Here is a 14,779-nt window from a genome sequence, read left to right on the forward strand (position 1 = left end):
GAATCTTCAACACAGCTGACATCTGTCAGGCAGTGGTTGTTATATCAGAAAAGACCTACTTACGCGTATTTTTCTTGTTAAGTGTGAATAATAATACTATCAGTTCGTTAAAAGAATTGAAAATTTATTGAAATATTAGCCCATATTTCATATAAAATGATTTGGAATTGGCAAATAGTGGTGTGACAAGTAAGCAAATTTTCTAATGCAAAACAATGAATATTCAATACTTGTTTTCTACACACACTTTATAATTTTTGAACAGGTATCTTCCGTAATTTATCTGCAAAACATTTTTTATGACGATTATAAAATTACTGTCGTGCCTGTAAGTGTATGTCAATCATGATCTTTGATTTAATATGAATCAAAACACTGACAAAAGTAATGAGCACTCATTCTTAAGCATAACCAAGTACATTGCACAATTTTAAGAATGTGACACTTGGATATTTGTTCAAGGAATCTAAGTGTAATTCATAACATCTAGTAAACATACTTTTTGTCAGCAATAGAGTACAAGATTAATGAAATATGATAGACTCAAAGGACAATGATAATGGGACTCATGAATGTAATCATGAGTCAAGGATACAAAGTGATAGTACTGGAACAGTGCCATCAACACCCTCTTCATCATCAGATTATATGACAGGAGAATTAGATGACAGTTCAGAAAGCAAAGCTGCTATACCTTTTAGCTTAAAGTCTGTGGAAACTATACTCTCCTTATCCAAGGTACAAAACAAGGGTTTGAGCTTTATTTTATTTGTACTGAATCACGCTTTGTACCCTAGGCAACATGCGAAGAAGATCTCAAAGAGATGGTAGAAAAATGCAAACAAATGGTACTAGAAAGTGCAGAATGCTCAGATGAGAGGAAATGGTTGGTTAGGCGTTTAATTGAACTACGTTTAAGGGTACAAGAATTAAGAGAAACTTCAGAGGAAAATTTACTTGAAATCCAAGTGATCCTTGGACATCATTTAGTGCCACAAAAGTACTATATAACAACTTCTGGCCCTGTATATTGTGACCATTGTAGTGGAGCCATTTGGACCATGCTTCAATCATGGTATATGTGTAGTGGTGAGAGTCTCTCTGTTACACATAATTAGATGTCTAGAAATTTTTATAGCATTGTAACTCTGTTTCCCTAGATTGCAAATTTTGTTGCCATTGGAAATGTTTAAATAGCATATGCCGAGTTTGTGTTCATGTAGTTGCCAGTGAGGCTGGTGGCTACACTTATACAAAAGATATTTGTCCTGAACAAGGCTTATCCAATCAGGGATATCGGTGTGCTGAATGTAAAGTGAGAATAACATTCAGTAAGTACAACTACTAACAAATATACTGATATTTATAAAAAATCAGGGGTTCCTTAAACAGAAACACTAACACACATGTGCACCTTTTTCTGTTTAACAATGATCAATTTGTTAGTTTTCCATTATCATACAAACTATATTTTCATTACAAGCTTTCTCAAAAGGATTATCCTTATCTTGTTTCGGCAGTCCTTTCAGAAATACAGGTAATATAAACGAAATAGAAACAAAGTTAGAAAAAAATGTGCTGGATATTAAAAAAATAATTGCATATGTATGTTGTTTTAACATACGATTTATGAACATAGAGTCAGCCTGGATAGAACCACGGCTCTGCGACTACAGCGGGTTATATTATTGTCAGAGATGCCATTGGAACACTGCGATGGTAATCCCTGCGAGAGTGATCAGAAATTGGGACATGGAACCGCGACTCGTATCTCGAGCCGCAGTGCAACTTTTAACTCTTCTGGAAGATCGTTCCGTTTTGCCACTAGAAGAATTGAACCCCAAACTATTCACATTAGTCCCAGATCTATCTTTAGTAAAGGTAAAATGCATAATAACGCTCTAACTAAAACAAGAAACTAAACAAAAGATTAATTAAACAGAGGATGCGAGAGGAAATGCAAATGATGAAACGCTACTTGGTTTTATGCCCGGAAGCTAACAACCTAGGATTGCCATGGAAAATTGGGATTCGTACACATATGATCGAGAACTCGGGAAGTTATTCCATCAAAGATCTTATAGATCTAAACAGTGGAACACTTCTTGAGGAAATTCGATCTGCATACGACATTATGCACGCTCATATTACGGAACAATGCGAATTATGCAAAGCAAGGTGAACTTTAAAGATAATTTATATTACTAAAATTCTAAATTATCTTGAAAGAAAGTCGTCAGATTTTCACTGCACTTGCAGGGGTCACCTGTGCGAATTGTGTGGCAATGATGAAATTATATATCCGTGGGATGCAAGTTCTGTAACTTGCCATCAATGCTCGGCTGTCCATCATCGCGTGTGTTGGTCAAAGCGAAATCATTGTTGCCCACGTTGCTCGAGGCTCCAAAAACGGCGAGCTTTGCAAGATGAACGAACTTCTGACACAGACGATTGTGTAACAGAGGACGGATTAAATACGACCGAATCCACGAGTGATACAACATAAACACATTATGTACATTTTTTCTAGATTCCTTACGCTTAAGTCGACAAGACACGACTTGTAATCACAGAGTCGTCGCTTTGTAATCTGTGTCTACACGTTATGGCTCGTGGAATTTTGTAAAATAAAACTGAACGACAATCCATCTTTTCGGTAGCGTAATTCTTTGTCTTCTGATCGTGACATCGTTGCTGAGACAATACTCTTTTATGTATGCTTCTTCTTAAGAAATTCCTCTATAATTGTCCTTCGGATAATGATAAGCAGACGTCAAATTGCATCTATTGTTTTTCAACAGTAAGCTTTAAGTTGCAATTTACGTGCAGTTTTCCAGGGATAATTCAGATAACATTGTTTTATGAACTGTTCGACCATTTACACAGGTGTCGAACGATAACAATTTATTTCCGCCTTTCCACGCATCTTGCATCCTTCGCAGGAATAAAAAACGTAGCGAACATTTATCAAATCGTTTAAAAGAACGTGCAATCAACATCCAGTAAGCCAGTAGCTATTCGACGTTCATCTCGGGATCGAACAACAGAACATTCCTTGCTCGCAAGAGACGCTTCAATTCTTACCATGTTCTCGCGACGCGCGCTCTTCCTCGGAGCAGCTCTTTTGATCGTTGTATTTGGGACTTGTAACTCGGAAACTTTAAAGACCACTTATGTCAGTCTCTTCGAAAAATCGATTCGGCCTCTTACGAGATTCGGGCGAGTGTTGAATCAAGGAATTACAAATATTCGACAGGACTTGAGAGAACTAGCATCAGGAATTCCATTCGTGAAGGAGAAAATGGTAAACAGGAACAGAACGACAATCGCTGATATTCTAAATCCTTTGAAATTGAAAATTAGAGCGATATATCCAGGTACGTGAGTCTCGAATAGATTTTAAGATTTAATAAAAAGTGTAGGTTCTCAGAAAAACGTGAGATCAGAGCGTGACGAAAGAATCGTTAATTAATACTGATCAGTATCTGTCCATCAGATTTGATTACCTTGTGATAATGTTCGCTTCAGGGACGTACTGGTGCGGTGATGGTGATATATCTCCTAACAAAAAAGATCTCGGTCTGTTTGAAAGGACGGATGCCTGTTGCAGGGCACACGATTCTTGCCCAGATGCAATTCTAGCGCAAGAGCAAAAAGATGGCCTTCTGAATAATGGCATCTTCACCAGGTAATTACGAAATGAGTTATGCAATTGGCCTTGACCATCTCGAGCTCGTCAAATAGAATATTTTCTATATCCTGTGGACAGATCATCTTGCGAGTGCGACATTGCGTTCTACGACTGTCTGAAAGAAGCCAATAGCTTAATAGCCACTAACATTGGGACCACGTATTTTAACTTTCTCAGACCACAGTGTTTTAAAAAGGATTACCCGGTCAAGGGTTGCAAAAAGTACGCAGGGTAATACCAATTGAATTGATAGTAATATTTCTTTCGAAAGAGGCAATTCTGCACACTGTTTTTTCGAATTCAATTTCAGAAAACGCTTACTGAACGACAAATGTGAGGAATATATTTACGACACTACTGGGCCGAAAACAATGGAATGGTTTGACAATCCAGATTTCTTCACTTTGTAACAATTTAATAAAAGTTCAATATATTTAATGATCATAAAATGTAATACGTTGTCTGAAAATTCTTATCTCAGAGAATGGTCCTTCACGGAAGCGCGTGTAATAAATCGGAAAGAATCGTCATTCCTCTTTCGGCGGTACTCCTCTCTTAATTACGTGGGGTATCGTTTTGGGCACCATCCTGGAAAAGTAACGTGATATCGTTTTTATGTGATTCCAAGAAACTGCACTCCACAAAACGAGAAACTTACGTAATGCAGTCGATTATGGGGCAGACCGAAAGGCAGAGGGTGCAACCCGTGCAGTCGTCGGTCACTTTCGGAATGTGAGTCTCAGAGTTAAATTCAATTGCTTGGTAACCAGAATCGGCGCAGGCCATGTAACACTTTCCGCAATTTATGCACATATCCTTGAAAAAATTCAAACATCTTTCGTTGTCATATAACACTGGCGCCTAAATCTTCCATTATGATCGATTAAAGAAACCATTGGAACTTACATCGTCTATCAACGCCACTACTTGTTTCTGGTTGTCCAATTCTTTGTAGGCACCAATGTGACTGAGTGCTTTGCCAATAACATCTTTCAAGCTTGGAATTGGCGCGATTGGCTTCGGAGCAGGCCTTGTCTGTTCCAGGACTTTATCCAGAGGATCTGAGTTGGCCTTAATCTCCGCTATCTTTTGTTCCCTGAGCTTCTGGTACTCGCCAAAGTAGGGTACATTCTAAAACGCAGATTGCGAGATAATGCGAATCTCAGAGTTGACGATCAATTAAAAGACTCACTTTGCCAAGCGCGTGTTGCAACGAAACCGGTTTCCCCTTTTGATGCTTGAACGTCGGAGGACTCTGTCCGTCCCAGTCTTTCACCTGCTTCAGGCTCTTCAAGTAGAGTAAGGCTTTCAAACCAGTTACGTAATCTTCGATCAAAGTGAAATCTTGATTTTGTATGGCGCTGCCGACCTGTCCATCTTTCAAGAGTTATCTAGAGTAATTATGTGAGAGAAGGTTATGGGAGGTTTGTGCAATGTATGTACCTGCAATACTGATGCACCACAGTGGAGAAATTGTAGAGCAACTTCTGCTGAATCGATGCCACCGATTCCAAGGATAGCGAATCCGGGTATATTGTTCGCAATAGAGGAAACAGCTTTCAGAGCTTGGGGCCTGGTTGCATTTCCTGATACACCACCATAGGTGGTGGATTTCTTCATACCCACAGCTGGCCATGGGGTTGCATCGGCGTGGAGGCCCATTAAACCTTGCACAGTGTTTATGGCGGACACTCCATCTGCGTGACCTGTTGAAAAAAATTACTTTTTGGACTTCCTATTGTCGAATTTGAGAGAAGTCTTTAGAATCTGATCTAGGGAGACCTTCGTAAGCTGCTTTGGCTATTGAAACGATGTCAGTGATGTTTGGAGTTAGTTTGACGAAGAATGGTATCTTCACTGCTTCTCGAACCCATCTTGAAATGTTCCTGACTAGTTCAGGGTCCTGAAATGAGATAATTGTTATAGGATTTTTGGTGGATGCTAATATATCATGGTAAACTTACTTGACCACAAGCCAGGCCCATCCCAGACTCTCCCATTCCATGAGGACAGGACAGATTCAATTCCAAAGCATCTGCGCCAGCAGTTTGCGCTTGCTGCGCGAGTTCCGTCCAGTCTGCTCTATTGTATGTGCACATTATACTAGCTATGACGATCTGTCGAGCAATTTGTAACGTTATTATCACTGATAACGCTTTGAAGAGCCCAGCTTAAAAATATTTTACTATTGAACCTTAGATGGGAAGTCTTTCTTCAATTCTGTGATACTTCTACACCAATAGGCCGCTGTTTTCTCAGAAATCAGTTCAATGTTCAAGAAACTGCCTTGCTCGGGCCCGTAATGGTGGCGAGAAGTTGTGCCTTTGATTATCCGAGGAGACACATTAGTGACAAGATCCTAAAAAATAATTAATTATCAGACTTTCTCTGGGAAGTACTCCAGAATGTATTTACCTTGTCCAAGGAGAAGGTTTTAGTCACAGCAAAAGCCCAGCCTGTCTCAAAAGCTCGTCTGATCATCGCACTGGAGGTAGCTGGTGGTGCAGAGGCTAGACCAAAAGGATTCTCAAATTTCAGACCACACATTTCGACAGACAAATCAACATCGTCGATCGGAGAGTGGAATTTAGGTAACTGGGGAACCTCAGGCACCTCCAAGTTATAAGAATTCTATTGAATACCGAAGAAAATTATTCATTATAAAATAATAGAATTTTTAGTAGAAAAAATGAAAATGAATCTTTAGAAATACAACCTGGATAAACTTGTGTATGTACCAAGCTGCTGTCTTGCCATCATTAACTGATTCCACAGTGGTGTGTGCAATTCCTCCAAGATCTCCACCACAGAAAACTCCAGGAACAGAAGTTTTCATCGTTTCTGCATCCACTTCCGGCAAATTCCATTTATTCAGCTTGATGGGGGCCATAGCTTTTCGCACTTCCGAAAAAATTAAATTAAATCCAGAAATTATTGTAAAAAAATTTTAGGCAAAAATTGACCAACTTTGACTGACGATAACTCCGCAAAAAATCATAGTACAATCATGATCTTTTTTTTAAATTACAGCCTGAAGTCCCTAATTTAAGATACTGTGTCTGGATTTTAAGTTTAATACACTCTTACCCATTGAAACTCCCTAAAATTGAGGACATGTTTGACGATAAAAAATTGCAAAGTTTGACGGGATGCACAGGCCCAGGAAAATTTTTTTCGGGAATGCCGTTCACAGTAGCATAAAGCTTAAACCTTCCCCTTTAATTTAAAAAAAAATTCAGGTCGCTGCGATTTTTTTTCGCAAAGTTACAGCACTTTAAAGTAACCCCTGCATTTTTGTCTTGTACCGCCACTACCCCATCTACTGCAAAAATGCAGGGGCTACTTTAAAGTGCTGTAACTTTGCGAAAAAAAATCGCAGCGACCTGAATTTTTTTTTAAATTAAAGGAGAAGGTTCAGACTTTATGCTGCTGCAAACGGCATCTCCGCAAAAAATTTGTCCTATTCTGTACACCTCCTCAAACTTTGCAATTTTCAACACGACAGGCATGCCTTCCGATTTAAGGGGATACAGTCGTAGGGGCCTATTAAACTTAAAACAAAGGTATAGTATCTTAAAGTAAAGACTCCAAACTTCAATGTAAAAGAAAAATCATGAGTCTACGATGATTTTTCGCGAAGTTATCGTCAGTCAAAGTTAGCCAATTTTTGCCGATTTCATCTTAAAAGTGATTTGGATATTTACCACTGGGGTCCTGCAATCCCGACCCAAAAGCAGATATCACAAAGTCAGCCTTCAGTCTGCAGACCTGTTCCTGGTCTTCCACCCATTCGCCGTTTTCAGTCTCTTCCGTTCGGTAGAACTCCATAGCCGCTATTCTCCCATTTCGAGTGATCACTTGCTTCGGCGATTGAAAAGGAATGAACTCACACTTCTCTTCTCTTGCCAAGTCGAACTGAATTCACAGAGAACTTGATTTTATTGGACACAGAGAGATAGCGACTCATTTCGTAAAATAATGAATTACTTCTTCAGGAACTGCTCTGACGTTGGTGAATCCTTTCCTAAAAACCACGAACACCTTCTTCGCGCCACATCTTAGAGCAGAAGTGGCGCAGTCGAAGGCTGTGTCGCCTGCCCCGAGCACGATCACAGTGCCATGAAGAGAAGGCAACGCACTACTCTTGCAGGGACACATTCCTGGCTTGCTCCCTGAGGCTACTTTTGGTAGAAAATTCTTTGACGTAAAGAATCCCATCTCCTCGGTGAGATCTGAGAAAATCGGAATGATCTTCGCCTCTGGGAGGCCGATTCCCAAGAAAACAGCCTTGTAGCCAGCATCTAGGAGGCCCTGAAGAAATATAAGAAATAATTAAAGATTCATAGTACCTATCCTCAACTTAACATAGAATCAGAATTTTCTAGGAACCTGTATCGTTAAATCGTCTTCAGACAGCGCTCTCCCTACTTCGATTTTCACTCCCAGATCTCTAACTAAATCCACCTCGAAATTGACAACGTCGTATGGTAGTCTATATTGTGGGATCTCCGAAGAACTTAAACCCCCGATGTACTTCTGCTTCTCGAAGATTGTAACATCATCGTAACCCAATCGCGCGAGGAATGTTGCGCAGGATAAGGAGGCTGGACCACAGCCCAGCAGTGCGATTTTTGTGTCAGCATGTGGAACGCTTTGACCAGGGATTCTGGTCTGAGGGATGTTCATTTGCTTGAAGATCTAAGGAACGAAATAAAATGAATTTTGAAGAATTGATTGTCGATATAGATTGTCGATTCTAATTATATATGTTCTTACATTCGTGGCGAATTGTTGGAGACCTCCGATATTTATGGGTCCCTCTTCAGACGCGTACAGGTTGCACCCACCCACGCAGAGGTCGCTCGTAGGGCAGACCATCCCACAGGTAAGACCAAGAGGGTTGTCAGACAAAATCGCCTTCGCTGCACCATAGTAATTCTTATTCGATATGGAAGTAATAAAGGACTTGATGTCCAATTGAGTTGGACAGGATTTTTGGCAAGGTGCGTCCGTGCATTTTAAACAACGCGCCGCTTCCTTCAAAGCGCCGCGTTCGCTCAGCGTGGTGGGCTTAATATCGTCGAAATTTTTTGTCAAAGGTGGACATTTCTGTAAAAATTGAGAATTTTTGTGTCAGAGATAAAATAGTGCAGTAAGTGCATCATTTGTACCAGGAATAATTATGTAACTCTATCATAATGCATTTCAAGTTATCTTTATCATAATCGTGAACCAAAGAAATAAAAATGATAATTTTTCAATATGTCTTACGCTGCACTTTTCGTTGATATTCCTCTTCCATTTCTTCTTGTTCTCTTTCGTTTGCACTGAAGGAACGACACTGGCGAATGGTTTTACCTTCGGGTTCAGGCTCAGGAGATTCTGCAAGGAATTCGTTCTCGATATTAGAGCGTGCACAGTAGATCCTAGATGTAAATTACTTTGATACGCACTTCAATGTCGGGTAGATCTTTAGTGAGTATCGTAGTGGCTGCCATTTCTTCCTGGCACTTTAATTGTGCCTAATTTGGTGGCTCTTAATGATGAACAGTAGATACGTGTATCGTAAATGTTGTTTTGTATATCGTAAATGTTGTATGTCGGTAGCTGAAACAACTTACTCCGAGCTACCGTAGTGAACAACCTATCTGCTCGAACTATCTGCTCCAACTATCTGCAAACTAGTCACTGTTTGAACGTTGCACACTCATGTAGGGTCTCCTTGAGTGCTGCGATAAGTGGATATACAGCCAGTTGAAAAGATTCAGGAGGGGGAACGATAACCAGTGACTTCCCCACCATTCCTCCACAAAATGCTTTCTAATTTTGTTTTAGTATTTCTGTAGCATCTTTGCAGGTCACTTATCAATTCTGATCTCAAACATTCTTCAGATTTTTTTGACTTTTTTTTCGCGTGTCACCTCTTGGGATTGGGACAATGACCGAAGTCTTAAGATTTGGAACAAATTGGATAGATGCTCCATTATTAAGTCTTCATTTTTTTAAGAAAATAACAAAAATAACCCGTATCAACATTTATGATCTTTTATATATTAATATTCTTCAGTATCGCAAGATAGCGTGACTAACCATTTACGTTAGCGAATGTTATTCACGGGCAGAAAATTACCATCGAAAATAGGTCTTCTCTAATCTCTCGAGATGCTTTGCTTATGATTAATAAAAAGAGCCTGAACATAGGTCGATTGTCGTAATCAAGCCAGCTGAATTGAATGATTGATACTCTGTTATCTCGAGCTGTGCATGTATCAACAAAGGATCAGTTACTACTTGTAAGAATGCGAGGAATATTCGAACTTATCAGACCACTAAAAATGATTAAACTTCTGCAGATTAAATCAAGAACAGTATCTTGCCAAGTAGAATTCGCAACCAGCACTGAATTGCAATAGTATAAAATTAATGTTAGGAGATTCTACCCTCCATCGATCTGTTATCAAACGTTGAAATTATTCTCTGTAATGGAGCATAATTACAGCCCTCTGGTTCGTACCGAGTAACACTCAATTAAATAGAAAATGCAAAACGCGATTAGAGAGCACTGCACGGTTGTTCTATAATCTTGGGGTCCCTCGATTGAGATCTTGCAACCCTACAACAGAACTGAAATATCAGCTGATGTCCTATGGTATTTGACAAGTGTTCTATTCTCGTGGGCCCCCCAAGTTGAGTAAAATCGTTTGCCTAAGAGGATGGACGTATTCGTACCAGAGAAAACCAAGTTGAGGCAGTGCAAGCCCAACAGGCATTTAAATATTAGTCTATCGATGATTTATTATATGGGCATGTGGCCCAATAAGAGCAAGTATCGATATTTGTACTACTTATATACCCTTTGCAGTTTTATCTTTTTATTGGGAATTTTCCTTGTCTCTGAAATCGCGTACCTTATCATAAGCTGGGGGAACATGGAAAAAATAGTTGCAGGTGCAACTATTTTGATGACGAATGCCACTCACGCTTGCAAGGTTCGTATAATCTTATTCAGATTATGCACTTGAATCATGCGTCTAGATTTCTCTATCACTATGAATTTGGTGGCAGCATTAGAAAGTACAAATATACGTGCGATGGTGGTGTAATGGTTAGCATAGTTGCCTTCCAAGCAGTTGATCCGGGTTCGATTCCCGGCCATCGCACAACTTTGTTTTTTGTTTTATTTTTCTATCGATTAAAAAATTAAAATAAATTACCCAAGACCGTAATTATCATAATGATAAATCGATAGACTACTTTTTGAAGTATTCTTTACAATTTGTAATGGACGTAGGTGATTCTTATCCTTTGGCGGAAAAATCGAATTCAAGCTCTGATAGACGTGACCAAAAGTGAAATATTTAATCGAGATAATGGGAAATATGAACGCATCGTAACGCATTACACATGGCAAGGGATTTTTCACCATATCGCTTATCAAAGTTTCGGAGCAATGGCTGTATTCTGCTGGGGTATTACGCCAATTGCGAATATGCTCGCTGGAAAGTCGAAGCAATTGCCAATGGAAGGATGGTACCCTTACAATGTGACGACTTCACCGTCATATGAAATTACTTCGACCCATCAAACTGTGGCTATTATAATCTGTTGCTTCAACAACGTAGCGATAGATACTTTGATAACAGGCTTTATCACGATTGCTTGTTGCCAGCTAACACTCCTCAGTCGTAATATTATTGAAATAAACAGCAGAACAGATAAGCTACTGATTGTTTCCAAAGACGATATCGATGTCAGAAAGTCCGCTGTAAATAATTGCAAGAAAGCCTACGAAAATTTAAAGCTTTGCGTTCAGCACAGTAATATGATATTCGAGTGAGTCTCGAAGATATGGATTTGATATTTTCTATGGTTCGAATCTGTAGCCGAATTATTAAATATTTACAGTTTCTCGAAAGAGATCCAGAATATATTCGGTACAGTGGTGTTCCTTCAATTTCTAGTAAACTGTATTATTATATGTTTCATAGCATTCAACATAGCACAGGTATATCGTGTACATTCGTTTTTTTTGTTTTTCCCACCTATGATTATGTTTCATGATTACTGCTTCTACAGATGAAAATTTACATTCCGTCTGTTGTGTTTGGTATGACGATGTACATGTGCTGCATGACGTACCAAATATTCATATTTTGTTGGCATGGAAATGAATTATATCTTCATGTACGTAATTTCTATGAATGAAAAAATTGGTAAAAAATCGTGCTTGAAAGACTCGCAATTGCAGAGCGCAAGTGTAGTTTTGGCTACTTATTGGAGCGATTGGTGGAATGAATCTCAGAACTTTAAACGAGCTATACAAATTATAATGGTAAGAGCTCAAAAGCCTCTCATTCTAACTGCAGGAAATATAATGGAATTGTCTTTACAAACTTTTGTTCGAGTAAGTACATGCAGACTAAATACATGAGGATTTTCCTTATATCTATTAACATTATTCTTTTAGATTTTACGTATGTCCTACTCCATTTTCACTGTCTTGCAAACTTCTGCAAATACGTGAATCTTTTGTTAAGTGTAAAAAATTTGTTGTAGAAAAATATATGAAAATTCAATTGTACATAAAATAATGTAAAACGTTTATTAATAACGTAGTATAGATGTAATATTTTCATTGATTTTTTATCATTATATAGAATATATCAAAAATATAAACATGAACACGTATTTCATATTTTAATTGCACGATTTGAGTCTCTTGTTACGAGGCTTGACGGTCTTATCATTAAAGAGCTTCGACCATCACAGCTATTCCTTGACCTCCACCAATACAAGCAGAGCCAATACCCAATTTTGCTTTTCGCCTTCTGCAAAGGTAATACATTGCCAAAATTAGCATTCTAATTAGTATTAGAAAAAGAAAAAGATTTGATTTATTGTCAATGTACCTGAGTTCGTGTACTAAATGTGTAGTAATCCTACTACCAGATGCAGCTATTGGATGTCCAAGGGCAATAGCTCCTCCATCCACGTTTAACTTGTTGATATCTAAATTAAGATCTTTAGCACACGCTAATGCCTGAGCACCGAACGCTTCGTTAATCTAGTGGAATAAGAAATATTAGATTGAGTTCATATCCAAACAAAATATCTGTTAAAAAAATTTACCTCAACAAGTTCGATATCGTCCATTTTTTTATTCGTAATTTTAAGAAGTTCTTTGATAGCTGGCGCAGGTCCAATTCCCATGATACTAGGGTCTACGCCGACGACAGTGTAGGCGACTAAACGTGCCAGCGGTGTAAGTCCTTCAGATTTAATAGCTTCTTCACTAGCTAAAATCACAGCTGCAGCGCCATCGCAAATACCCTGCAAAACGCAATGTACATAAAATATGAAAAGTGTAAATTCAGCACAGGAATTGAATTTGAATATGATTTCACATACAGATGCAGAACCTGCTGTAACTAAACCATCCTTCTTAAAAATAGAGGGTAACTTAGCTAAACTCTGAATAGTTGTTTGAGGACGTGGATGTTCATCTGCTGTCACAACAACTTCTTGTTTCTTAGTCTTCACGGTTACAGGTGCAAGTTCCTCCTTAAAACGGCCGGCATCATTGGCTGAGAAGTTTTAGCTACCTTTAGCTAGTTTTAGCTACCTTATCTAATTAATTAGTATATTAAATAGTAGCAAGCATTTACCAGCTTTCCATAAATGTTGACTCCGTAGAGCAAATTCATCTACTTCTTCCCTCTTCAAACCATACTGAGATCCAAGTTTTTCTGCAGTCACGCCCATAGGTAAATTGCAATAAGTATCAAGCAGTCCAAGCCACAGCGCATCCTCAAACTCATATTTCTGTCCTAATGTTGTACCAAAACGAACATTTCTTACAACAAAAGGAACTTGGCTCATATTCTCTGCCCCTCCTGTTACAACTATTTTAGATTCTCCTACTAAGATGCTCTAAATATTATGAACATTATTGTTGTAATATTTATACTAAAAAAATTATGTTTAAATTTTTTTTATTGTATATAATCATAGAAAAAAGTATACCTGTGCACCATTAACTACTGCTTGAAATCCAGAACCACATAATCTATTTACTGAATAAGCTGGCTTCTCTAAAGGAATACCAGATTTTAATGCAGTATGACGTGCTAGGAAACCACCATCAGCAGATGATGTCTATAAAAGAATGACTGTGTATATTATTCAAAGACAAAATGATTGATTGTTTTAAAAAGTGATTTATAAAGTTGAGATTTAAATACATACAAGCAATACATGGCCAAAGACAACACTGTCCACTTGTTCAGGTTTTAAACCTGCTGATTGTAAAGCTGAAGTTGTAGCAACTATTGATAAATCAGTTGCACTTTTATTGGTGAATATACCACCCATTGTACCAAATGGAGTACGCTTTGCAGCAACAATGAAAATACCTGTAAAAAAAGGTATGCTTACATAAATTATTTTGCATATTTAATTAAAAAACAAATCAATTGTTTAATGCAATAATACTCTAAATATTATTAAATATTTGATAACATAATTTTTATACTGTACATCATACTCAATGAATGCCAGTATCATGGGAGCAAAATCTGAGATCAAAGGTCAGAAAGACTTGCAAAATTTTATACAAAAATAATACAATAAATATATGATAAATATCTTAAAAGTAGAATTTCAAAGTAAAAAAGAATTTATATTTATTCAAATTTATTGATATTTTTTATATCTACAAAAAAGATAATAAGCAAACAATACAAAGAATTATTCATGAAATTTGTGAAAACAAAGTAGACTGCTGTCGTTTGTTTTCATATAGTAAATGTATAGTAATTTTACATACCTTTCGTTACAATAGACATTGTGTAAATAAATTTTTTTCTTTATGCAATAAATTAAATACAATTTAAAGATTCGAATCGTAACGCGCTGTATATGAACTGTTTTGATATAGGCAATTACGACACGACAGTACGACTGCTCTTTGAGTGCACTATACGTGTACTTATATATATATATGACTATAGTTATCAGAGTAGGCAAAGTGGGATTACTTGCTTCAGTAACGTCACAAGCGTTTTTTCACCCCATGCAAGTAAGTCCAGA

At 37.9% G+C, this 14,779-nt stretch overlaps 5 protein-coding genes, 1 long non-coding RNA gene and 1 other non-coding gene across 9 annotated transcripts; 5 read left to right on the top strand and 2 right to left on the bottom strand.

Annotated features, from left to right (window-relative positions):
* The first annotated feature begins 52 nt into the window (after nucleotides 1–52).
* Def8 (differentially expressed in FDCP 8 homolog) lies at nucleotides 53–2,665 on the top strand. Of its 2 annotated transcripts, XM_076391558.1 has the most exons (9): nucleotides 53–189; nucleotides 266–328; nucleotides 463–738; nucleotides 798–1,089; nucleotides 1,161–1,331; nucleotides 1,484–1,537; nucleotides 1,640–1,881; nucleotides 1,943–2,178; nucleotides 2,260–2,665. In XM_076391558.1, the coding sequence occupies exons 3-9, from the start codon at nucleotides 535–537 to the stop codon at nucleotides 2,504–2,506; spliced, it is 1,446 nt and encodes a 481-aa protein (XP_076247673.1). In that variant the 5' UTR covers nucleotides 53–189; nucleotides 266–328; nucleotides 463–534; the 3' UTR covers nucleotides 2,507–2,665. The 2 variants fall into 2 exon arrangements, with proteins under 2 accessions (XP_076247673.1, XP_076247674.1); XM_076391559.1 differs by lacking the exon at nucleotides 1,484–1,537 and having other exon boundaries at nucleotides 266–738.
* Nucleotides 2,666–2,712: 47 nt separating this feature from the next.
* LOC143187384 (uncharacterized) lies at nucleotides 2,713–3,006 on the top strand. Its single transcript, XR_013003193.1, has 2 exons — nucleotides 2,713–2,800; nucleotides 2,887–3,006. It is a non-coding gene; the product is annotated as an uncharacterized LOC143187384 (long non-coding RNA).
* LOC143187383 (phospholipase A2-like) lies at nucleotides 2,996–4,145 on the top strand. The gene is made up of 4 exons (XM_076391561.1): nucleotides 2,996–3,377; nucleotides 3,529–3,688; nucleotides 3,770–3,922; nucleotides 4,002–4,145. Exons 1-4 carry the CDS (start codon nucleotides 3,086–3,088, stop codon nucleotides 4,099–4,101), a joined length of 705 nt encoding a protein of 234 aa, XP_076247676.1. The 5' UTR covers nucleotides 2,996–3,085; the 3' UTR covers nucleotides 4,102–4,145.
* Nucleotides 4,013–9,356, bottom strand: Su(r) (dihydropyrimidine dehydrogenase su(r)). 2 transcript variants are annotated; one of them, XM_076391555.1, is made up of 16 exons: nucleotides 9,145–9,356; nucleotides 8,963–9,073; nucleotides 8,468–8,800; nucleotides 8,081–8,389; nucleotides 7,679–8,002; nucleotides 7,396–7,606; nucleotides 6,408–6,592; nucleotides 6,107–6,322; nucleotides 5,886–6,050; nucleotides 5,656–5,808; nucleotides 5,474–5,594; nucleotides 5,135–5,397; nucleotides 4,884–5,060; nucleotides 4,598–4,822; nucleotides 4,350–4,507; nucleotides 4,013–4,279 (listed from the first exon to the last, which is right to left on the bottom strand). In XM_076391555.1, the coding sequence occupies exons 1-16, from the start codon at nucleotides 9,187–9,189 to the stop codon at nucleotides 4,219–4,221; spliced, it is 3,057 nt and encodes a 1,018-aa protein (XP_076247670.1). In that variant the 5' UTR covers nucleotides 9,190–9,356; the 3' UTR covers nucleotides 4,013–4,218. The 2 variants fall into 2 exon arrangements, with proteins under 2 accessions (XP_076247670.1, XP_076247671.1); XM_076391556.1 differs by lacking the exons at nucleotides 4,013–4,279; nucleotides 4,350–4,507; nucleotides 4,598–4,822 and having other exon boundaries at nucleotides 4,890–5,068.
* A 1,048-nt stretch (nucleotides 9,357–10,404) lies between these two features.
* LOC143186775 (odorant receptor 10) lies at nucleotides 10,405–12,215 on the top strand. Its single transcript, XM_076390546.1, has 6 exons — nucleotides 10,405–10,680; nucleotides 10,983–11,524; nucleotides 11,597–11,696; nucleotides 11,768–11,875; nucleotides 11,940–12,095; nucleotides 12,159–12,215. Exons 1-6 carry the CDS (start codon nucleotides 10,405–10,407, stop codon nucleotides 12,213–12,215), a joined length of 1,239 nt encoding a protein of 412 aa, XP_076246661.1.
* Nucleotides 10,780–10,851, top strand: Trnag-ucc (transfer RNA glycine (anticodon UCC)). Its single transcript has one exon. It is a non-coding gene; the product is annotated as a tRNA-Gly (tRNA).
* A 58-nt stretch (nucleotides 12,216–12,273) lies between the features above and the next one.
* Yip2 (yippee interacting protein 2) lies at nucleotides 12,274–14,779 on the bottom strand. The gene is made up of 8 exons (XM_076390545.1): nucleotides 14,517–14,779; nucleotides 13,937–14,103; nucleotides 13,715–13,846; nucleotides 13,357–13,621; nucleotides 13,100–13,275; nucleotides 12,821–13,021; nucleotides 12,601–12,755; nucleotides 12,274–12,519 (listed from the first exon to the last, which is right to left on the bottom strand). The coding sequence occupies exons 1-8, from the start codon at nucleotides 14,533–14,535 to the stop codon at nucleotides 12,438–12,440; spliced, it is 1,197 nt and encodes a 398-aa protein (XP_076246660.1). The 5' UTR covers nucleotides 14,536–14,779; the 3' UTR covers nucleotides 12,274–12,437.

Source organism: Calliopsis andreniformis, unplaced genomic scaffold (genome assembly GCF_051401765.1).
Source record: "Calliopsis andreniformis isolate RMS-2024a unplaced genomic scaffold, iyCalAndr_principal scaffold0022, whole genome shotgun sequence".
Classification (NCBI taxonomy): domain Eukaryota; kingdom Metazoa; phylum Arthropoda; class Insecta; order Hymenoptera; family Andrenidae; genus Calliopsis; species Calliopsis andreniformis.